Source organism: Lithobates pipiens, unplaced genomic scaffold (assembly GCF_037356315.1).
Source record: "Lithobates pipiens isolate NorthernLeopardFrog02 unplaced genomic scaffold, aLitPip1_a1.2 Scaffold_8, whole genome shotgun sequence".
Classification (NCBI taxonomy): Eukaryota; Metazoa; Chordata; class Amphibia; order Anura; family Ranidae; genus Lithobates; species Lithobates pipiens.
The window spans coordinates 117724688-117749101 of NW_027507903.1; the positions used below are offsets into that span (position 1 = coordinate 117724688).

At 44.3% G+C, this 24414-nt stretch overlaps 1 protein-coding gene across 5 annotated transcripts in view; it reads right to left on the reverse strand.

Annotated features, from left to right (window-relative positions):
- Positions 1 to 24414, reverse strand: part of VPS13C (vacuolar protein sorting 13 homolog C) — a 626331-nt gene that overhangs the window by 293273 nt on the left and 308644 nt on the right. For all 5 annotated transcript variants that reach the window (XM_077473219.1, XM_077473221.1, XM_077473220.1 and 2 more), the window contains 8 exons: positions 23911 to 24047; positions 22463 to 22613; positions 22275 to 22354; positions 20785 to 20844; positions 19210 to 19378; positions 18931 to 19047; positions 17390 to 17493; positions 2104 to 2271 (listed from right to left, as the gene is read on the reverse strand). In XM_077473219.1, coding sequence (XP_077329345.1) covers positions 2104 to 2271; positions 17390 to 17493; positions 18931 to 19047; positions 19210 to 19378; positions 20785 to 20844; positions 22275 to 22354; positions 22463 to 22613; positions 23911 to 24047 — 986 coding nt within the window. The remainder of the gene's footprint in view (positions 1 to 2103; positions 2272 to 17389; positions 17494 to 18930; positions 19048 to 19209; positions 19379 to 20784; positions 20845 to 22274; positions 22355 to 22462; positions 22614 to 23910; positions 24048 to 24414) is intronic.

Sequence of the window (24414 nt, forward strand, 5' to 3'; positions counted from 1 at the left end):
CCCACTCGGTTGTGTAAGGTGAGTTATTTCCCACACATACGTTGCCATGGAGTCTATCAGGAAAATTGAAAATTTCCTATGAAATACATACTGTAATTGTCCTTTCCTGATAGACTCCATGGCAGCAGGAATTCCCTCCCAAATGTCTCGAGTAGGCTAGTTACGGAATACGGCCACTGGCATGGAGCAAAGATTTATGGGAGAGGGGCCATATAGGGGAGGAGTGGAGGCGGGGTTAACCCACATGTATGCTGCCATGGAGTATCGGGAAAGGAAAATTACGGTAAGTATTTGATAGGAAATTTTCCATTATACTCCCCCGCTCTGTGCAAGAGTTTTGGACAGAGCGGCCCCAATCTTCCTTTTCTGGGGTCCTCCGGGGGTGCTCCTGGCTCCTCCTCTTCATTGAGTGCTCCCATGGAGAAACACTTTGCATGGGCGCACTCCAGATTCCTGCTACTGGGTCCATTGACACAGACAGCAAGACTCGGCTCCATCCCCTGCCTCCCATGTCACTGGATTTGATTGACAGCAGTGGTAGCCAATGGCTCCTGCTGCTATCAATCTATACAATGGGAACAGTGGCTGGAGCTGCTGGGCTCATTCTCATCGCAGGAACAATCGGGTTCAGGTAAGAAAAGGGGGGCTCTATGGGGCTGCTGCAGCACAGAACCTTCATTAACTTCATGTATATGTATGAAGGGGAAAAACCTTGAGACTTTACAACTCCTTTAATAATGTATAACATGTTATGACCCTAACCTTACCCCCACCCTAATATGCATAGCAGAAATGAAAAACATGACCATACAACTGTGCCTCTTAGTCTACATCACGTTACATCAACAGGATTATAGAAACGTGGAGTTGGGTCATACGCATCCTATTTATGCTACAATGCAGTCAACAAGTCAAAGGAGAATTAACTGGAAGCTGAATTTAAGGCACATTAAATATACCAATACATATGTTGGTTGCATACATTGTTTAATATGCAACTAGTATAAGTATCTAAAGTGGTCTTTACAGCTTGGTTCATATATATGAGGTTTCCCCATGGTTTGTTTGATTATGCACAGCTGCCCATTCATTAGATTGGGCTGCTATATTCACTCAAAAGGCAGAGAAATGGTCCCAGCACCTTTTCAGAAAACATGGCTGCAGGGAAACCACATATTGCAGTGCAGTTCCTAGTGCGGGAGGGCACTCCACGGTTTCCAGTGCTTGGGAATTCCATTAAAATTAATGGTACCCCTACCCATCTCCTGAGCGGCATCATATTTTTCTCTTGCGGGTGGTTGCAGGTGCAGTAACAGGTACAGTCCCGCAGTAGCAACCAGCTGCACAAGTGTGAACTATTAACCTTTATGCAACAATGCATTCAGACTAGAACAGCCACCACAAGCTGCCAATTTTCCTCTATTGTATGGTGTAGATCGGTCAAAAACAGGGAGCTGGTTGACAGCAGGAGACACTCAGTGTGCTGAATGTGTGTCCTGAACAAGAAGTAATGCTTAATGTGGTTGTACAGGCAGAAGTTTTTTTTTAACTTAATGCATTAAGATAAAAAAATCCTTCTGTGTGTAGCAGCTCTATCCCCCCATCCCCAATACTTACCCGAGCCCTCTCTCTCTATCCAGCGATGTGCACGAGTGCCTCAGCCATCCTCTCCCTCCTGATTGGCTGAGACACAGCAGTGGTACCACCGACTCTCGCTGCTATCAAAGTCAGTTAGCCAATCAGGAGAGAGAGGGGCGGGACCAAACCGCGACTCTAAGTGGACACATGGAGCTGCGGCTCAGCTGTCCCCATAGCAAGCTGCTTGTTGTGGGGAACTCAACAAGAGGGTGGGGCTCGAGAAGAAGAAGATCTGGGTTGCTGTGTGCAAAACCATTTCATTGAGAAGATAAGTATAACATGTTTATTATTTTTAAAGAAATAAAAACGAGACATTAGTATCACTTTAAGACTAGTTGAACGAAAAACACACACTTTATGCATTTCATATGCATTTTAACTTGTATTCAGCTTCTAGTCTGGTGCTCACATTTACATCTGGATATTAGACACAATATACCCAATTAGGGCACAAGGATTACTCACCAAGAAGGACATGAGGAACTTGTATAAACACACAATGTGTATACAGCCCACCCTCAGTAAGACCTTGCCATCTACTGCAGACATATCTGTGTAAGCAGCACCTTCTGTAGCATCTGGGAACAACGTCATTTGCAAGCTAAACACTTCTTCTCCCAATATGTAGACAGCCTATGAAGGTCAAATGATAATGTTTAGACTATGTAACAACAATAGAACATAAGTATAACAAAATACACACATTTTCAACATGTATATCAGCACAAGTGACTAGCTCCCTTGCAACTCTGGTACTGGTTTTAAAGGTAACCCCACTTTTGTGGGGAAAAAAAGTAAAGTAAATAATAATATAGCATATACCATTGCAGCACAACTCATATTGTTATATAACATTAAACATTACCTTTCTTTCCTTTTCTATTTTTTTTTTTCAAATATAATCTTTATTTATTTAACTCCAGAAGGGGCGGTGCCCCATGATACATACAGGAAAACATACAGAGCCATGACTACAAATATCAGTATGACATCAAATATAACAGAGCAGTGTACAAGTCGTGAAAGAACAATCAAATAAACGATCGGCCACTGCTCAGATCAAAAGTAGCAGCAACCTACGTCATAGCTCAGGTAGACTATTTTGAAACGGGGGTTGACCCCTGCGCCCCCCACGCACAGTGTGAGGGGGGGCATCCAGGGCTGTCAAAAAGACGGAGCGAAGGGAAGAGGGATGACAAGAGGAAAGAGGGAGGGGGAGAAGAAGAATCAAGAAAGAAAGAGAAGAAAAGGAAAAAAGATAAGGGAAAAAGAAAACAAAAAACAAAAGAGGGGGAAAGAGGGGGGGGTGAGAAAGTAGAGAAGGCGGGGTAGGGAGAGGCAAGCGGATGTGCGTGGACACGGCGGTGGTCTGAGATACCAACCCTGCAGGGATGATGCGGTAGGGTCAGGTCGTCAACAGACGCTGACCTTCGTCCGAAAATATAAACATACACCATATATCCCAGGTCTTCTTAAAGACCTCCTGTTTATGTTGGGCCGTGAAGATTAAATCTTCTAGTTTGCGTACTTCCTCCACCTTCCGCAGCCAATGTGCCACAGTCGGGGGAGGACGCCGTTTCCAGTGAAGAGGAATACATGCTTTAGCTGCATTGAGGAGGTGGCAGATCAGCGATCTCCTGTATCTTTTAACGGGGATTGTAGAATGATGAAGCAGAAAAAAGGCCGCCTCTTCCGGGACAGCATGCTCCGTAAATTTCTGGGTGATGCGACGAACCTCGCCCCAGAACCCACGCAGCTGCGGGCAGGACCAGAAAACATGGAGCAGGGTACCTCTTTCCTCCTCACACCGCCAACACTGGTCCGACGAGGAAGGGAAACACCTGTTCAATCGTAAGGGGGTCAGATACCAGCGGTTAAGTACCTTAAAGTTTGTTTCCTGAATCTTAGTACAGGGAGAGGACCTAAGGGCTAGAGTAATAATGCGTTGAGATTGCGTTTCCGAGAACGTACAATTAAGGTCACCCTCCCATTTAGACAGACAGGGTAAGCGTGGGGGATTCCGCGGTGTGGATAACAACGCGTACGTCTGTGAAAGGACGTGTGTCAACGGGTCTATGCCGGAGCATAAAGCCTCAAATGGGGTTAAAGTTTGCGTGAAGTCCCGGGGACGCGACAGAGAGTGAAGGAAATGATGTAGTGGTAAGGCCTTCCAGAAGGGGAGTCGATACATACCTGACGGTTCAGAGAGTTCGGAAATCGAAGGCCAGCGTCCCTCAGTCATAAATTTAGCCGCATAATCGTGGCCAGCTTCTCTAAGGGGTGCGTACTCAACGCAGCGTAGACCGGGTTCGAACTTTGGGTGACCCAGGATTGGAAGCAAGAGGGACATATTTGACCGAAGGAACTTTTGAGCAGTGGCGTGGTAGCTATGCTTCAATGTCGTCCCTATCAATGGGTGTGTTTTCATATCTGTCGGGAGGTCTTTGTAGCACCACAGTGCTCCGCGTAAGGGTATACGGACCTGGGACTGTTCTATATGGATCCAGAGTTTAGAGGCACTATTTCGTCTCCAGTCAAGTATCCGCCCAAGGTGAGAAGCCAGGTAGTAGGAGCGTATGTCAGGAAGTGCGAGACCACCCCACTGTTTGGGAAGTATTAGTTGTGAGTGGCGTAGCCTAGGTTTTTTATGCATAGACAAATCTGGTGAAAAGAGATTGTACTTGCTTAAAAAAAAGTGGGGGTATATGTATGGGTAATGCTTGGATGAGGTAAATAAATTTGGGCAGGATGCTCATTTTAAGGAGGTTACACCTTCCGAACCAGGAATGGAGACCTCCATGCCATTTCTCTAGGAGCAGTCGGGTTTTGGTCAGTAGTGGCGGGAAGTTAAGTTCAAACGTCCGGGAAATGTCAGCTGGGATTTTTGTGCCTAGATATGTTAGGGCGGTGTCGGTCCATCTGAAGCTAAACCCGGCCTGCAAATCGGACAAGGTCCGGGAAGGGATCGCTATTCCTATGGCTTCCGATTTAGTGAAATTGATTTTCAGGTGAGAGAGAGCCCCATAACGCTTAAACTCGTTAAGAAGATTCGGCAAAGAGATTGTGGGATTCGTCAAGGAGAACATGAGGTCGTCTGCGTATGCAGAGATTTTACAGTGCGAGTTGCCAAACTGGAGCCCTGAGATATCTGGGTTAAGTCTAACGGTGCAAAGGAACGGTTCAAGGGACAGGGCGAAGAGTAAAGGGGACAGGGGGCAGCCCTGTCTCGTCCCATTCCCAATAGGGAAAGGACTCGAGAGGACTCCATTTGCCTTGACTTGGGCCGAGGGGGACGAATAGATGCTGGTGATCCATTTCATCATCCGTTCGCCCAAGCCAATGTGGCGGAGAACAGAAAACATATAATTCCAATTGACCCTGTCAAATGCCTTTTCGGCATCAGTGTTAACTAAAAGACATGGGATTTTGCGGGAATGCGCGGCATGGAGTAGATTCAAGACCTTTATAGTGTTATCTCTTGCTTCTCTATGGGGTATGAACCCCACCTGATCCAAATGTACAAGGGTCTGGAGATGGTGCGCTAGTCTGGAGGCAGTATTTTGGAAAACAGTTTTAAATCTAAATTCAACAGGGAAATCGGTCTATAGCTGCCACATTGGTTTGGGTCCTTCCCTTCTTTAGGAATCAAAGAAATATGGGCTCTCAAAGTGTCCCGCGGAAAGTCGGCTCCAGCTCCTAGTGCATTAAAGAAAGACACCAGACGTGGACCTAGTATCGGGAATAGAGCCTTATAATATTGGGCGGTGAAGCCGTCTGGGCCTGGGGCCTTATCAGCCTTCATAGCAGTCACTGCCATTTGTAGCTCTTCTAAAGTTATCGGTTTTTCCAATAGAACCCGTGATTCTGATGGGAGTGAGGGGAGCTGGGAGTCGGCAATATACTGGTCTATCTGCGATTGATTGTGGGAGGGGCTCGGCAGGTTATATAGGCCGGAGTAGAAATCGCCAAAAGTCGTGGCGATTTGTTGCGGGGTGGAGATCCGCTGACCCTGCGTGTTGATCACGTGGGGGATAAAGGACGCCGATTTGATAGCTTTGACCGATTTGGCCAGCGTCTTCCCGCATTTATCTCCCGTTTCGTATGATAAGCGACGGGAAAACGGAATCGCCGCTTTGGCCTTGTATTGAAGCGCTTCGGTTATTTGCGTGCGAAGAGTGAGAAGTTCCGCTTCCAAGGGCTGTGTAGGGGCATGTTTATGTTTGGACTCTACAGAGGCTAGCTTGGTAAGTAAGAGGGCAATGTGCGCATTTCTTTTCTTTTTAATGGCGGCTCCGTGTTTAATAAGAGTCCCTCGGATCACTGTCTTGTGGGCTTCCCAGAGTATCCCAGGGTCACAGCCCTGCGTATCATTGTCCCGAAAGTACAGGTTAAGTTCCCTAGTCACATCCGCGAGAACTTCAGGAGTTTGCAAAAGGCTTTCGTTTAACCGCCAAAAGAGGGATCGGGGCGAGGGGTGGTCGCTAAGGGTATAGGTTAAATAGATGGGGGCATGATCCGACCAAGTAATCCGACCCAAGGAGGTAGAGGAGACCAAGTGGAGTTGGTCGTGCGGGATTAGGAAGAGGTCAATCCTGGAATAAACCTTATGGGGGGCGGAATAGAAGGTGTAATCCCTCTCACCAGGGTGTTGAAGCCGCCATATGTCCATCAATTGGGTGTCATGTAAAATTTGTGTTATGCGCTTCCTGCAGGTAGATGAGATAGAGGAGTGACCGGAAGAGGTGTCAGATGCGGGGGACAATGGGACATTAAGGTCGCCACCTAGGATTAATTGGCCCAGCTTAACATCCATCAATTTGTCTAAGGTGCGGCTGATGAAACCATCTTGGTGGTCATTAGGGGAATAAAGCGAGGCTAAGGTAAATTGCACGTCCCCAATCAGTCCCACTAAAAATAGAAACCGCCCGGCAGGGTCAGCCGTAATCACCCGACACTGCCAAGGTAATCTGCTGGAGATCAGAATTGACACACCTTTAGATTTAGAGAGAGGGTTAGTGGAATGGTAGACCTTGGAGTAATGCCTATTCTGGAGCAGTGGGAGCTTGTCATTCCTAAAATGTGTCTCTTGGATGAAGGCTATGTCCACACGGGAGCTCTTAAGGTCGTGGAGAAGCATGCGTCTCTTCTCGGGGGTGTTCAAACCCTTAGCATTCAGAGAAGCTACCGTGATAGAGGCCACCGCCATGTCTCAGGAGGGGGGGTATAGAAAAGCAGTACAGGTACCCAAAGGGGGCAGACAAGAAGAGAGTTGTAGAGGAGAGAGAGAGGAGAAGAGAGGGAGGAGGGGGAAAGGGGACGGTGACAGGGGAGCGGAAGCTTCCTACTCCCCAGATACCACGGGGAAAAGGTAGGGGTCAGCTAAGGGGAAGACTTAGTCTTCGGAGTGCACGAACCCGGAACGCCGGGGGTACACAATGGCCTATGTGGGGCGCGGGTAGGCAGGGGACCAGCGACGAGGTCCCGGGCCCGCCACCCACCTTGGCAAATGGAAAAGAAAAACAGACATAACAAATACAAAACCGTAACAGAAAATATAACAGTAAAGAAGCAGGCATAACAACCTAGATAACAGGAGGTATGGTTAATACCACTACTAGGAAACCTGGGCCTAGACATATGTACAGAAACCCAGCCGTAGCACCGCTACAGTACATCGAACAGAAACCTGGCAGTCATCACAGTAAGCACATCATATAAACCCCCCCCCCCCCCCCCCAAAAAAAAAAAAAAAAAAACAAATAAAAACACCCCATAAGTAAGCCATGGGGTCCCGCTGCCGCGTTTAAAGAACAGTTCTATCATCATCCAGGAACAACCCCTGAGGGGGAGTGAACAGCAGAATGAAGTGGTAAAACAGCCTAAGCGGGCGAGAGGGGATCCCACCCGACAGTCTCCTGCTGCGTCGAACGTGGAGGCCACAGAGTACAAATACATCAGCCAGGAGCTGGGCTCTCAGCCCTGGTAACACAGAGCAGTTCGCCCAGAAGTAAAGAAGGGAATTAACAACCGAATCCCTACATACCATGCCTCCCATGGGGACACCCTGCACAAAACCCCAAAGTCTCCAAATGAGCAGCACGTCTCGACCTAACCCCAGCTGGACAAGTCAATGACCCCCACCAGGCAGGAACTCCATAGTAGAAGTGACAGAGTTCTCTCTTCGCTAGGCAACCGTGCACCGCTGGGGAACTAAGGGTAACCCCCCACGGGCAAGGAGGAGGAGAAAAAAAAAAAAAAAAAAAGTACCTGTCCGTGCAGAAAAGCAGCAGCATCGGCGGGAGGATGGGCAGTCGTGCCAGCGGGCAAGCTCGTAAGCCACCCAGACATCACCGCTGGTCTCCAGCTGGCGGGGGGCCCCGAATAAAAGCAGGGGGCGTCCGGTGTGAACCCGTACTAGGGTTGAAGCTGGGGGGCCGAGGAGGGGACCTGGCAAGTAGCGAGCACCGCTGGCTGCAGTGTAGGAAATGTCGAGATCGCTCAGGTGCCACATCAAGGGGGGGGTGTTCTTCCAGTATGTCAGGAAGTCTCCGTCGCAGAGAGTAGCAGGCGATGATCTCGGGGCCTGGGCGGCTCGGAGTGGAGGAAAAGACCAGAACGGCAGCAGTTAAAAAAAAAAAAAAAAAAAAAAAAAAAAGGGGGGGGGGGGGGAGAGAGGGGGGCGTGCAAGGCGATGTCAAAAGGATGTCAGGCAAATCAGTTACTATCACCTATCCTTCCCGATCGTTTTCGCGGGAGAGGGTGCGCGGACGACGGCCCTCTCTCTGCCGTCTCTGCGGCCGCGGCATGGGCATTCCCGAGGCAGATGGGCGGCCCTGCGACCGCGGTAGGTAGGCCAGCCAATTGGGCACCGCAATCGGATCCGTATCCAGGAAGGTGAACAACTCTGGAAGAGCCTCCGGCGATTTCAGCAAAAAAGATCTCTGATTTCTGGTGAAGGTGGCAGAGAGAGGATAGCCCCAGCGATAGGTAGCATTACATCGCCTGGCCAGATCCAGTAGGGGCTTGAGAAGGGCTCGGCGGTGTAGAGTCGGTCTAGAAACATCAGGGAGGATCTTCACACTGGCCCCGTCGAAGTCCACTTCACCCGCTTCCCACGACCTTCGGGCAACAATCTCCTTGTGGGTGTAGTGGTGCAGGGGACAGAGGACATCTCTTGGCCGAGCTGGATCAGACGGTCTTGGGCCCAGGGTTCTGTGTACTCTGTCGATCTCAAACTGTTCCGGCAGCTGCTCACCCGCCACTTGCCGAAAAATTGCGGTGACCGTGGCTAGGAGATCCGCGGGGCCGGTGGCCTCCGGGAGGCCGCGGAGCCGCAAATTATTCCGGCGGCTCCGGTCCTCGATCTCCTCCATACGGAGCTGCAGTTCCACCGCTGCTAGGGAGTGAGCATCATGTTGGGACTCAAGCGCGGAGACTCTCCGCTCCAAGGAAGTCACCGACAGTTCCTCCGTTGTGAGGCGTGTGCCTAGGGAATGAACTTCCTGGCGAATCGCGGCGATCTCCTTTCTATGGGCGGCCTCCACTCTCCCAACAATGGTCTCAATGTCTGTTTTCGTCGGGAGGGCTTGCAGGATGGCCTTTAACTCCGGGTGGGTGCGGTAAAGCAGCGGCAGATGAGGAGATCCACCCGGGTCCGCCGATGGGGCCGCCGGGGAGCTCGGATATAAAGTCGGGCTTTGTGAGCCCACAGAGGCTGCCTGAACGTCCGCTTGTGTCGGGACTGGGGAGCTCGTGCCACGAGACTCCGCCATCTTGGATCCCGAGGCGCTCTGGCCCGAGCGGCTAAAAAGTCTCTGTAGGTCTCCGATAGCCTGGTTGTCGGTGGCCAGGGTAGCCCCGTGTCTCGTCCGCTGGCTTGCCCGCTTCTTAGAAGATGGCATGTCCGGTGAATTAGTGTGGTGTTGCCAAGGTGGGTGCAGGGTGGCCAGGAGCTCAGGCAAAACACGTCCTCACTCGGCCATGTCCAGGCCACGCCCCTTTCCTTTTCTATTTGTAGTGCTGTCATATTCTGTAAAATGCCATTTAATATGGCAAACTGGATGCGTTCTATACACAAATGGTGAACAGAAAGCACCCCAGAAATGTTCTTTCCTGCTTGTGTGATTGGCTCACTCATTTTACCAGACATCTGCAATAAGATGCAAATCAGACTTTGGGCATCCTTGCATTCTCTGCAGCAAAAACACATCCTAGAGTTACACAGCAGCTTCTTCTCAGGGTTCCAGTGGGTGAACAGGGCAGCAGGGGAGGGTAAGTATCAGCAGTGAGAAGGTAGGCTATCAATTAAACCCATTACTTTACCCTGAATGGAAAAGTATACATCAGGCATGTCCAAAGTCCGGCCCGCGGGCCAATTGCGGCCCGCGGTTCGGTTTTGAACGGCCCGCCTGGTCTTTCTTAATTTAGTGTGCCGCGGGATCAGGGCTGTCAGATGAGCCGATCCCCGGCACTGTGAGAAGCTCCGTGAGCTTCAAAAGTGAAAGTAAAGTGCAGAGGATTGTGCTGTGCTCTCTGCTTCCCCCTACAGTGCAGTACTCGGCTGAATGAGGAAGCTGCAAAGGTACTGTACTATGCTACAAGCTAAATTAGTGTGAAAAAGGGCTTTATTCATGTGTGTGTGTGTGTGTGTGTGTGTGTATGCACATGTGTCTGTATGTGTGTGTGTGTGTGTGTGCACATGTGTCTGTATGTGTGTGTGTGTGTGTGTGTGTGTGCACATATGTCTGTATGTGTATGTATGTGTGTGTGTGTGCATATGTGTGTGTGTGCACATGTGTCTGTATGTACGTGTGTGTGCACATGTGTCTGTATGTATGTCTGTACGTGTGTGCATTTATGTCTGTATGTATGTGTGTGTGCACGTGTCTGTATGTATGTCTGTGTGTGTGCATGTATGTGTATGCGTGTGTCTGTATGTATGTGTGTGTGCACATGTGTCTGTATATCTGTATGTGTGTGCATGTATGTCTGTATCTGTGTGTGCACATGTGTCTGTATGTATGTCTGTGTGTGTGCATGTATGTGTATGTCTGTATGTATGTCTGTGTGTGTGCATGTATGTCTGTATGTATGTGTGTGTGTGTGCACATGTGTCTGTATATCTGTATGTGTGTGCATGTATGTCTGTATATCTGTAGGTTTGTGCATGTATGTCTGTATCTGTGTGTGCACATATGTCTGTATGTATGTGTGTATGTATGTGTGTATGTATGTGTGTGTGTGCGCATGTGTCTGTATGTATGTCTGTATGTGTCTGTAAGTATGTGCATGTGTCTGTATGTATGTCTGTATGTGTGTACGTATGTGTGTGTGTGCACATATGTATGTCTGTATGTATGTGTGTGCATGTATGTCTGTATGTATGTATGTGTATGCATGCGTGTGCGGCGTGCATTTGTCAGCAAGTGTGTGCATGTATCTGTGTGTATGTTACGTTTAATCCGGACCCCCCCCCCCATTCTTATACCATCAAAACTGCTTTTGTAGGGCTTGTGTGTGATATTAGCCAGGACTGCTGCTCCTCTGAAAAGAAATCCATGCACAGATCTCTTTTCAGAGGCATTTGAATGGCGGTAAAGAAGCATTATGTTGCCTCCTCACCACCTGTTTTAAGCCCATAAATGCAACATCTGTGTGGCTGTGTACTGTGTGTAGGGCAGCCCATTCATTTCAATGGACTTCCCTACTCACAAATGCAGGGAAAGAAGTTCCCGAGTTTTTTTTTTTTTAAATTGCACTGCACCAAAAGCACCCTACATTTTCCAATGTGTGGGGTACCATTAAGAATTAACGGTACCCCCTAAAGTGCAGAGCATTCGTCTGTGTGTTGGGAACGAGCGCGACAAAGGCAAGAGAATTCTTGTTGGGCCGTGTATTAGCACTCGGATGGACACACTTAGACCGAATTTTCAATGGTTCAAAGAATGTCGGGCAAAATGGTCGGCCCTCACGCATGTTCACTTCATCAAATCTGGCCCTCTTTGAAAAAAGTTTGGACACCCCTGGTATACATGTTTTAGCATGCGTCAACATGTATTGTGTTAAGACTTTGACTCCCAACGCATCTCAACAGAAAAACAAAACAAAAAACCCACACACTAACCTTTTAATATCACAGAACACCAAAACAAATGGTATATGAGTTGTGGTGCACTACAGTGCATTAGGCTGTACAATGCACTGAGGTGCCATTCACAATGAAGAGCCACACAACACACTGCAAATGAAACAAGTGCATTTTCCTGCATTGTGGCAATGCACAAGTGTGAATGGACCAATACAGTTGTTACGTATTCTTTTATTTTTGCAGTACTTTATAACACAAAGACAACAAAAAAGGAAAAAATAAAAAAAATAAAAAGCACAAATCAACCAAGGTCAAATTGCCTCCCCAAATTGCATACCCAATGAAGTATCTTGTTTTCCAAGAAAATTCACAAATATTCTAAAATATTCAGAAAATATATTAAAAAAATACTTATAGAGCACATGATTTTAGTGTGTGTGTGTGTGTGTGTGTGTGTGTGTGTGTGTGTGTGTGTGTGTGTGTGTGTGTGTGTGTGTGTGTGTGTGTGTGTGTGTGTGTGTGTGTGTGTGTGTGTGTGTGTGTGTGTGTGTGTGTGTGTGTGTGTGTGTTTAAAAATCTGCTCCCTCTCCATTAAAAAACATACTCGGCCTTTATTATGGCTTGAAATTAAATGAGAAACTGATGCATCTATCCATTTTCTCCATATCTTTCCAAACTTCTGAAAGGTATTATGTTGAGCACAAGTGTATTTTTCCACCATTACAAATCTATCTATTTCCCAAATCCAATCAGCAAGGGTAGGGAGAGGCTTTCAGCTTACATGTTATAAAAAGATATCTCAAAATGCCCACTGCCTGATAAAAGCTACATATCCTAAAAGGCATAGAACAGAATCTGGTGTCAGCATAATACTATATACAGAGTTTAACAAATCTAACACTTCCTGCCAGTATCAAAATAGCTTTGGGCATCTCCAGAAGAGGTGCATAAATGAGCCAGGAGATTGAGCGCATCTTGGTCATTCTGAATTTTCTCTCCTGCCTAGCCCATGCAACAGCTCTGGGGTATGATAGGCCCCGTACAAAATAAAAAGTTGAGTCACTCTGAATAGGAGATTATATATATATATATATATATATATATATATATATATATATATATATATATATATATATGCAGTTTGCACAGCACTTAACACATTAGGGCAAACAATATAGTTACAATACATTTCAATAGAGGAGGAATCAGAGGGTCCTGCTCATTAGAGCTTACAATCTAAAAAGGGAGGGTCAAAAGGTAATAACTGTGGGGGATTGAGCTAATGGAGAAAATAAAAGTACAGTTGTTACGTAGAAGGCAGAAAAAGCTTCTCTGAATAGAAAAGTTTTCAGGGATCAACTAAAATTGGGTAGAGTAGGAGACGGTCAAACAGATTGAGGTAGGGAATTCAAAAGAATGGGAGAGGGTTGAGAGAAGTCCTAGAGGCGAGCTTACGAGGAGATGACAAAAAGCTAGAGAGCAGGTCGTCTTGGGAGGAACGAAGAGAACAATTTGGTTAGTATTTGGAGACTAGGTTAGTGATGTAGCTGGGGGCCGAGATATTGAGGCAAGCGGGACATTCTGTAATACTTGATCCCATATATCCTAGGGCCCCAACAATACTTGCATCCCATCTTTGCCTACATGAAATAGCAAAATCAGAAAGAATTTTAGATAACAATCGTGTATAGTTCCTAGTAGTGAAACCCTTAGAAGTATTTGCTCAAACTATACATTTCAAAATAGGAAAAGAGGAAAAAGGAGACAATTGGGGCCAGACCTTTTTCTACTTTTTCCTCTTTTACCATTTTGAATTGCCAAAGCATGTTTTAATTGTAAACATGGGAAAAAAATATTTTTGATCTAAATTATACTCTGTACAAAGTTGTTGAAACATTTTAAGGCCCCTATCAGAGTTCAGTTATATCTGGGTAGTGATCCCCGCACGTTCTCATTTAGAGAATCCTGCCAATTGTGCATTTCCGAATATGCTCTATTCGACCATAATGGTGTGAATCTACCATGACCTATTATGCTCAGGAATTTTCTTAGTGGACTGCCAGACATTGGATATCGAATATAATGTTATGTAAACTGATTAAAAGGTGGAATAGTAGAACCCAAGGCCAGCAAAGGATTACCACTACAAAATAAAGAATGAAGTTTATTATAGGAAGATGCGTGCAGGCCAACACTTTCCCAGACCCATATTCTTAACATGCAGCAAATGAGCTTTAAAGCAAACCATCCCTGGCCTCTCTAGCTATGAGTGATCAGAAAGGGACAGCTGGCCCCTGCATCTAGGATGGCGGTGCAGGAACAAAAAGAGCTGTAAAGACTTCAAGTGCTAAGAAGTTAGCATTGGGCTTCATATATGTGGTAAGTATATGTCGCTGCTGACTTTTAGTTTTCCCATGCCAGTGAAGTTCCCCTTTAAAAGTCAAAACTGCTGGCAAGTTCGACCACATGCCAATTTCTTTTTTTATTTGCTTTTCTGGGAATTGCAGTGGTAAGAAATACCCACCAGATTTGTAACTTCTGTCCAACTATTACAGCCATTACAAACCCAGAATACAGATGGCTAGGGAACCTATGCACAAGAGAGTCATATCCATATGGCTAGTGGGTGCACTCAAATTAGTCTAGGGAACTTTTGCCACTGAACTTTTGTTGAAATTTAACCCCTTCCCGTCGACCGTACTAAATTCCGGGGGTTATACCGAGATGATGCCCGCAGCTGCAGGCATCATCCCGATATTGTTTTTTTTAGAGCGGGTGATCGGCTTTCCAGCCATAACAATGAATGCGGCTAAAAGCAGCTCGGCTGTTATGCCGGAGGAGCGGGAGGGGACCCCGCTGCCGCTCTTACCGGGGCTCCCGTTCAATCGGGAGCACCGATGAACAATCCGCCGCTTCTGTCGGCTAGGGGGGGACCGGAATGAAGCCGTAAGCAGCTTCATTCCAGCCTCCTAATTGTAAACACGGAATCGACATCATGATGTCACTTCCCGTTTACTCGGCTGCCAATGGTGCCGGTTTAAAAAAAAAAATGCAGTATTCAGAATCGCCGAAAACAGCGATCTGAATACTTTGAAGTGCAAAGGAGGGATCGGGGGTCTTTTAGACCCTCGATCCCTCCATAAAGAGTACCTGTCACCACCAATTACTGTCACAAGGGATGTTTACATTCCTTGTGACAGCAATAAAAGTGATCAAAATGTTATTTATTTTTTTTAAAACAATTTATTAATATTAAAATAAAAAAATTTTTAAGCGCCCCGTAAACGGTGTTCAAATCACACATGTGAGGTATCGCCGCGATCGTCAGAGCGAGAGCAATAATTCTTACACTAGAACTCCACCGTAACTCTAAGCTGGTAACCGGAATTTTTTTTTAAATGTAAAGCGTCGCCTATATGGAGATTTTTAGGTACCGTAGTTTGTCGACATTCGACTAGTGCGTGCAATTATAAAGCGTGACATGTCTGGTATCTATTTACTCGTCGTAACATTATCTTTCACATTATACCAAAAAATTGGGCGAATTTTATGGTTCGTTTTTTTTAAATTCATGAAAGTGTCCCTTTTCTTCAAAAGTTGTGTTTAAAACACTGCTGCGCAAATACCGTGTGACATAAAATATTGCAACAATCGCCATTTTATGCTCTAGATTCTCTGCTAAATACATATATATAATGTTTGGTGGTTCCAAGTAATTTTCTAGCAAAAAATACGGATTTTAACTTGTAAACACCAAATGTCAAAAATAGGTTAGTCATGAAAGGGTTAAGAAGCCACCGAGTCATCCCACTCGTGTCCACCAAAAATCAATTTTTAGTTGCAGGAGGGTGAGTAAACTAAAACTATAGTGAAAATAGAATGTCTCAAAAAAAATACATATTTTGATTATTTTAAGAGCCCATTCACACAGGGGCAACGCGACTTGCAGCGCGACTTTGGGAGGAAACTTGGACACGTCTTAAGTATAAATCACAGCACGACTTGGGGCGACTGCAACATGACTTCAGGTCGACCCCAGGCCAGGGGACTTTGGCTGTGGCCAATCACAGAATAATCAGCTCTCGAGGGGGAACTCCACGCCAAATTTTAAATAAAAAACCGGCATGAGTTCCCCTCCAAGAGCATACCAGGCCCATAGGTCTGGTATGGATTTTAAGGGGAACCCCCTACGCAAAAAAAAATGGCGTGTGGTCCCTCCAAAATCCATACCAGACCCTTACCCGAGCATGCAGCCCGGGCCGGTCAGGAAAGGGGGTGGGGACGAGCTAGCGACCCCACCCCCCCCCCCGAACCGAACCAGGCCGCATGCCCTCAACATGGGGGGGGGGGGGGGTGGGTGCTTTGGGGAAGGGGGGCGTCACATGGTGACCCCAATAATGACGTCACAGTCCCAGCATTCCGTGGGACTGTGACGTCATAAGGGGCGGGGTCATCTGGTGACATCACCCTGTGACCACGCCCCATGCCTATATAAGTCGTTGCACAACTCGCACACAGCATTACAGTGGGAGAGAGCATCGTGTCAGCATAGGAAGAAGAGAAGAGGGATCAAGACGATGAAGGTGACTGGGCCGCCGCTAGCAAAAGAGCAGCAAAAGAGCAGAAGATAGCGGAGGAGCCTGGCAGAAGAACCGGACACCGGAAGAACCGTAGACCTGGAGAAGAGGCCGGAGAGCAAGAGAAGAATACAGAGAGAAGAGGCAGAAGAGAGCGGAGAAGTCGGAAGAGACCCCCAAAGTCAGAAGACGACCCCCGGTGCTGCCTAATAAATTACTTTAAAAACCTGTCTAGTGTGTTTGTTTATTGACGCATTTTTTTTTGCCTCAGGTGAATGGGTAGAGGTTCCCCATACTCATTCACATAGGGTGGGCGCATGCGACCTGGTACGGTTCAAGAGGGGGGGCGGCGCTCGCTCATCCCCACCCCCTTTCCTGACCGGCCAGTCTGCGTGCTCAGATAGGGGTCTGGTATAGAATTTTTTGGGGGGACCCCCACGCCATTTTTTCAGCATAGGGGTTCCCCTTAAAATCCATACCAGACCTAAGGGCCTGGTTTGCCCCTGAAGGGGAACCCATGCCGGTTTTTATTATTAGAGAGGAGACTTTTCCTGTAAAGTCGCTTCAATATAGATGGAGATCCGACTTGGAGGCGACTTCCATTGAATTCTATGGGTACAAGTCACCTAGACATCGGACTGAAGTAGTACAGGAACCTTTTCTGAAGTTGGAGTGTGCAATAAGACGGATCCATTCACTTACATTGATTTTTTCATGTAGCGCAACTTGAGGCGACTAGGGGCGACTTAAAGTCGGATCCAAAGTTGGCCCTGTGTGAATGGACTCTAAATGTTTACTAAGGGATACTTTGATATACTTTGATATTTTAAACACATATTGGTAAGACAGTGTTAAGCTAATCACACTTGCACGTATATCTAATTTTTTTTTTTTTTTTTATAAAACACAATGGAACACAATTGGAGGCTTACACCAGCTAAAACAGCATTGTAAATGATACCCAGACACAAAAAAAGTATTTTTAAAAAAAATAACAAAGAAAATCATGCTAATGTTGTGCCTGTCCGAAAGCATACAAGATACAAATATGACCTTCAGGTAACGTTTCTTAAAGATCTTATTTTACCTTACGATGGATTGTTTTTGGATCCACATTGATGACTACAATATCTCGAAGATGGGCATAGAGATCCTTTTTACTGGCCATCACAGCGTAAGATGCATCCATACCTGAGAGCAAATTAAATCAATTTAAGCAATAACACGCTGTGCCATATGTGAGACCTTAGCCTCTCTGTATGAACAGGTCTTATAACAATGATTTATAGTGGTTTACAAAACCCAGTGAGTAATTATGACATTGTATTTTAGACTAAAAAATATAAGTTACTTTATTGTGTCACATAATGCAGTTATTGGGACATTTCATGGTGATGGCCTTTAAAGGCATATATTTTAACATTAAGAGCATTGTGATTCAGTTTTGCATGTCTAATTATATAGACTATTTAATGATGCTGTGCAATCAGTTCAAACAGCAAGCTAAGGTCAAAGCACATTAAACTCGGGTGTGTCTGTTCAAAGAAATAACAATGTGCAAGTTGAATATAACTGAGACCAAGACGATTTTACTTTGTACTGAAGATAAAGATACATTTTGCATGGTCACATACTGGTTACTACACTTTCTATATTGTTTTTTGCAATATTACACAAGCATTCACTTGTTTGCACCCAATTATCTTCAGACTGACAAACAACCTGGGGCTGTGCAACCTCGCTGTGCTTGCTTGTAGTAAGTTTAAGCCCTGGGCTGGCCTACAGTTTTTTTTTGGATAAGAAACAAACATGTTTTTGGGAAAAAAATACTGAAACCCTTTGCTTCAACAGTACAGCCAGATTTACAAAATGCATCAGTAAACTGGATCATCCAAAAGCAAAGATTATGTATACAGGTTGTCCCCGGGTTATAAACAAGATAGTATCTTGTAGGTTTGTTCTTAAGTTGGATCTGTTTGTAAGTCGGAACAGGTACATTTTTTAAGTGTAGCTCCAGCCAAAAAAAATATTTTTAAGCTTTTTGGATAGCATAGGGAAGGGTTAACAACCCTGTAATGTTTTCTTTGCTGTCTGTACCCCTGTACAGAAGATTTAACCTCACTTTCTGTCCCAATGATTTGGGGTTATTGTGGAAACAAGCATTGGTGATAAAGCATCAGTGGAGGAACCTTTTTCCCCATAATAGCTCTTACAGGACTGAATTTCCCTTCCTAGGGGTAAATTTACTCTCACTTCCTATTGTCTGCCTCTGTTTGCAAGTAGGAGTCGTTTGTAACTAGGGGGGCCGCCTGTATATGGTTTAGCTACAACATGTAGGGGTTCATATTTTGCCAATATTCTGTTGTAATAGAAACATTTCAAACAAATCAGTGAACTTTGAACATTAATTTCTCACTGATGCTCATAGAAATAGAGAGATGGGCCTGTTTTAAATTGCTTGTACTGTTTGTTTAGAATATGTAAACACATTAGTCTGGGTACAGGTTCGCTTTAGGGAGCATATTTTACCTTTGCAATAAAGAACATACTGCAGTGTCCAGCAAACAACTCTGACCTGACAATACCCATGTTTATACATTCGCTACTAGGCAGCTGTTAAGGCCGTACCTTGGATCCTAATATCAGCAACGTTACATGTTTCATCACAAATAAAAACATTAAAGGCATTTAATGTGGCTGAAAGCTTCATGTCAAAAATATCTTCCTCTGTTGAGCCAGGAACAGCTGGAAACACAAAAAACATCCATGTTACTCAAGCTCTTTTACTCATGTGCTCTACATTAAATACCTAGATAAAAAAGTATATATTTCCTGTATGAAAATGAATTGAATACCCCAGTTTTTTTTACCCAGCCCTACTACATATTGATGTAGTACCAGACTTACCATTATCAGGCTTAGTGCTGATACTCTTCTGTCTTCCCAAACTTGACTTCAATTCCTTGGTTCTCTCAGCCACACTGACCTCACCAGATGGGATGGCAGCAGACAAGAAATTCAATAAGGAAAGCAAGGCTTGAGTGTGAAGAGTTAAGTCAAGTGAAGTCATGAAAGCCTGTCAAAGGACAGTAATATATATGAGCAACAACTGCACATTCAGATATAAATATGAGAATTAAAAAAGCATAAAGAGGTAAGATATTTGTACTAAACATTTAAACCATCAATAACTAGACAATTTATCACAACCCAAGAACACCAAGCTTAAAGAAAAGCAGACTGGGAAAGTTTTTTTTTTAAGAGAATCATTAAAATGTGTCGCGATAGTCGCCACATAATTTACAACCTATGAAAAGAAAAGTCTACTATGCACAGGAGTACCAAAAAAAAAATTCAATAAAAAATAAATAAAAAAAAACAGTATTTGGTCTGTACCCAACTACAGTGATTTTACCATCCCAACAGGAAGATAGTAGAAAGCCTCTTTAATGATTACAAATAGCAAATGCCAGCCTGACAGCAGTTATAAGCCCTTTGACACAGTCCAAAATTAGAAAAAAAAGTTGTGATTTTAAAATCTATTGAAGGACTAACATCAACTGTGTAGAACTGGATTAGTTGAGCATGTAACTAAGAGGTCAAATTGGAAAATCCAGTGTACCAAAAATGAAACTTTCTGCAACATAAAATTCTTAAAATGTTTGGAGTTTTAACACACGGGACTATGAGGGAGAAATGATCACCACTCCAGGTGGGTGTGTTGAGAATGGCACTTTCCTCAAGGTGGAAGGAGCAGGTGCAGTGTAAGCGTGTAGGAATTATAAGGAGGAGGATCTGGACAGCCACACTCCAATATAAACGCCTTTATTGTAAAAAATAATAAAAGTTCAAACAGCAGGGTACAGGATGGATTAACTGACACCTTTCACACTTAATATTGCTTAATCACAGCTCATGACTAAGCACTAATGAGTGTGTGAAATGCGTCAATTAATCCATCTTGTACCCTGCTGCTGTTTGAATTTTTGTTATTTTACACAGGACTAAGTGCCTATTCACACTGAAATGCAGTGCATGAAACCCACGTCCCGTGTGAGTGTAGCATACCACACACACTGGGTTACCATTTGCTGTAGGTGTCAATGCATTCCTAACAGCACCAAAAATGCAGACCGTTTGCCTTCATCAGATCACATGGTACAGCAGTACCATGCGGTCCGGTTGCTGTGAGTTTTTAAAAGTAGTGCATGCACTACTTTTGGTGTGAGCCAATTTGATTTCAGAGCATTCAAATGAATGGGTTGGCCATGAAAATTGCATTGCACTGAATCGCACAGGAATGCAGAGTAAGTCCCTGTGAGATTCCGGTGTGAACCGGCACAAAAATTTGATGAAGAGTTGACGATAACTGCAATAATTTAAAAAATATATATATATTTTTTTTTAATCTGATAATTTGAAGTTTCACCCTAGTTGACGAAAAATAAAAATAAATAAAAATAAAAAGTTGCATTTACTTACGCTCAAGCGCTGAACAGTATTGTTGTGGATGGTTTTAAAACCTGGCCCATTACGATCAGCCTAAGGAGAAGATGGCATGCATTTAGATATCTAGAATTACAGGGGGATACAAATAAAACAAACTGAACATAAATCAGTTGCAAAGTCACAGTATAAATCTAAAAAGAGTTTTGCCATTGTTTTTTCGTCAGTTGCAAGACAGACTCTGTGGGGGGGAAATGTCCCTGCTCTTCATCAGGTGTATGTGTAATTTGACCATAAATATCACTCAAATTAAATACAACATGAAAATGGAAGTCATAAAGGCACAACATCGCAGTGACCTCCCACTACAATCCCCATATTCATTTATAAATCCTACCCAATGAAATCCAACAGTAACAGCATTACAAAATCCAAACATAAGATAGTTAACACATGAGAAACTAATACAACCATTAACTGTAACAAAAACGCTCCTCCCTTCCTAACATCTATTCTAACCTGTGTAATAAAGATCTATACATTAACCTATTTTAAGGCCAGTCCGGTCACATGATCTCCCCTGTGTCAGTCAGCACCAGCTGCAGGGGAGAGGAGAAAGCTGTAGACAATAGCTGGTTATGTCTGGGAACCATGATGTCATCTATAAGCTCCTATGGCCCATTTGTTGTCAGCACTCTCTCCTCTACACTGCAGCTTCCACTGGCTGACATATAGGAGCCAGATCATATCTGTAAGTATAGGCATCTTTCTTAACACAGATAAGTTAACATAGGTGTTAGGAGAGGGAGGGAGCATTTTTAAGACTAATTGGGTAAAGCCTGGAATGGTATCTTAAAGTGTTACTAAACCCACAACAGTAAAATCAGCCTGTATATGAAGTAAAAAATGCTTGTTATACTCGCGGTGGAACCTAAGGGGTTAATCCTTTGTATTGATTATAAAGGCTGTGTGATCCTGTCTCCTCTGATCATCTCCTCCTTCTACTGACTCCAATATATTTCTTCATATTTACAGAGCTGGGGACAGACTGCAAATGCTCAGTTTGGTGTGTATTGCTAGAAAGCTTTTTTCTTTGTTTCTTGGGAGAGTGCATGTGATCAGCACAGGGCCAATCAGCATTGTCCATTAAGAGGGTCAGGGGTCCTGCAGCCTCGTATGAAAATCGTGGGAGAATAAAAACGCCTTATACAAGCTTTAACCAGACACTCATAGAAGTCACAAGACTGCTATATACTGCTGATGAGAAAAGGTATTTAGCAGTTTATCTTTACTAAAACAATTGCATTTCCATGTTCTGTGTACTGTGGGAGACCGGATATAGTGAATGTAGGGTCCTGGGTTTAGTAACACTAAACTTTCACAAGCAGGGCCCTTCTAATCATTTTGTTTTAAATTATAACTGTACTGACTCCTTTTATCTTGTAAAGCGATGCACAAACTGTGCTCTATAAATTCTACATAAGAATAATAACAGATTTCCACCCAAACAGAGGTGACCACCAAACCTTCACATATTCCATTTTTAAAAGGTGTTCTTTTGTGTCATCAGAGGAGTTAACAAGAAGAAGTGGACCCCCAGCCGGACCTATATCGTTACAAAAAAAACCCAGTAAATTCACTAATTTAAGTCAGCACATAAATAAGGCATCTTAATTAATCATCCTACAATAGAAAAAGGGTAAAAAAAACTCACCCTTGAAGTCATTGCAAGTCATACTGATCTTTCGAAGATATACTGTTGCTATCATTTCATGAATCCCTACTCTTGTCTCTGCTCCAAGCTGTGAAATCTGGACAACATGCAGAGGGGAACCTCTTGCTTGGCTCATCAACTGTACAACAACCTTGGGAGAGAGGACAACAAAAGTTAAATCAACTGCAAAGTATATCATTTTTTTGTAAATAAAATAACAAACATGTTATACTTACCTGCTCTGTGCAATTGTTTTCACAGACCAGGAGGGGGGGGAGGCGTAATAGTGGGGTTTTTTACTTTAATGCAGGGAATGCAAACTTATAAAGTAGTATAGTTTAGTAATGTATTCTCTAAACAACAAAAACAGTGTGATTCTTATGTTATACCTTCTCAAAAGGTGTAGATTTCATGGGACTGTGCTGAGATATTAACAAAATCCTGACATCCTGAGGATCCAGGCCATATCCTGCCACAGGTCAGATGCATTCCAGTACCCGGAATGTCGAGTGGAAAGATCTGCTGACATGAGCAATTCAATCTTGCCAAAGGGAGGCAGCAAAAAGCTCTTGGTAGACATGACCAGGCCATTTCCTGCAAATGCGTGTGAAGACAGATGGCCACGGGGTAATGTGGAATACATGACGTGACACAGTAACCGTCATAGTGGAGGCAGCGTAAACACACAAATCCCTGGTCTGTGAGGAGAGGAGAGGCAGATCTGAGTTCCTACTAGCTAGGAACAATGATCTGTAATTTCCTCCAGTAACTCCCATCCCCCTACAGTTAGAACACACATTAGGGAACACATTTAACCGCTTGATCGCCCCCTAGCGTTAACCCCTTCCCTGCCAGTGACATTGACACAGTAATCAGTGCATTTTTTGTGCTGTATAGTTTTCAATGGTCCCAAAAATGTGTCAAAAGCGTCCGATCTGTCCGGCATGTCGCAGTCCCGATAAAAATCGCTGATCAACGCCATTATTAGTAAGAAAATAAAAACAAAAAATAAAATGCCAAAAACCTTTCCCCTATTTTGTAGGTAGACGTTAGAACTTTTGCGCAAATAAATCAATATACACATATTGCGATTTTTATTACCAAAAATATGTAAAGAATATATAACAGCATAAAACGGAGGGAAAAGTAGCTTTTGTTTTAAAAAAAATGGGGATATTTATTATAGCAAAAAGTACAAAATATTGTGTTTTTCTCAAAATTGTCGCTGTTTTATAGGGTCGCACTTATCAGTTAAAGCGACGCAGTGCTGTATCGCAAAAAATTGCTTGGTCATCGAGCAGCCAAATCTTCCAGGGCTGAAGTGGTTAAGCCACAATCACTTTCCACCATGGTGTGCTAAGCACACTGCAAGTGTTCTCCATTTCAGCTTGGCCCTCTTAACTCCTTATATCATGAAAAAAAATGTAAGGAATAAAATCACTAATTACCTTTTTAATTTCAAAATGAAGCAGAAGATTAAGTGCAGCTGATGATTTCACTACCCCAAGCTCCAATGGCGGCTCGTTAGAATGTTTCAAACTAGTCACAGAAGTTTTCACATCCTCCCGTGTAGATTTCACAGTGGCTGCAAAAAGATAATCATGAATTTAACAAAGTTTAAAAACAGGCAACAGAATTCACAATCATTATGGAGAAATTATGTTTCTGTTACAGTCATGTAGCGCCCAGGGGGTTTGGTCAAGGAGCTCCTCGTTAAGTCCTTTTTTAGGAATAGCTTCTGTAGTTAATTGCTAGGGATCCTTTGATTTTTGGCCCGGTTGTACTTTCCTCTTCTACCACTAGGTGGCCGGGAACTTAGAGGTATTAGATTGAGAAGGACAACTCAAGGTTCAGGTTATGGGCATCTCAGCCAATGGGCAGGGTTGTTGTTGAATCCCTTGGCTTGCTGGGAGAGCCTATATATTCGGGGGAGGCCAGGTGATCAAGGTCTT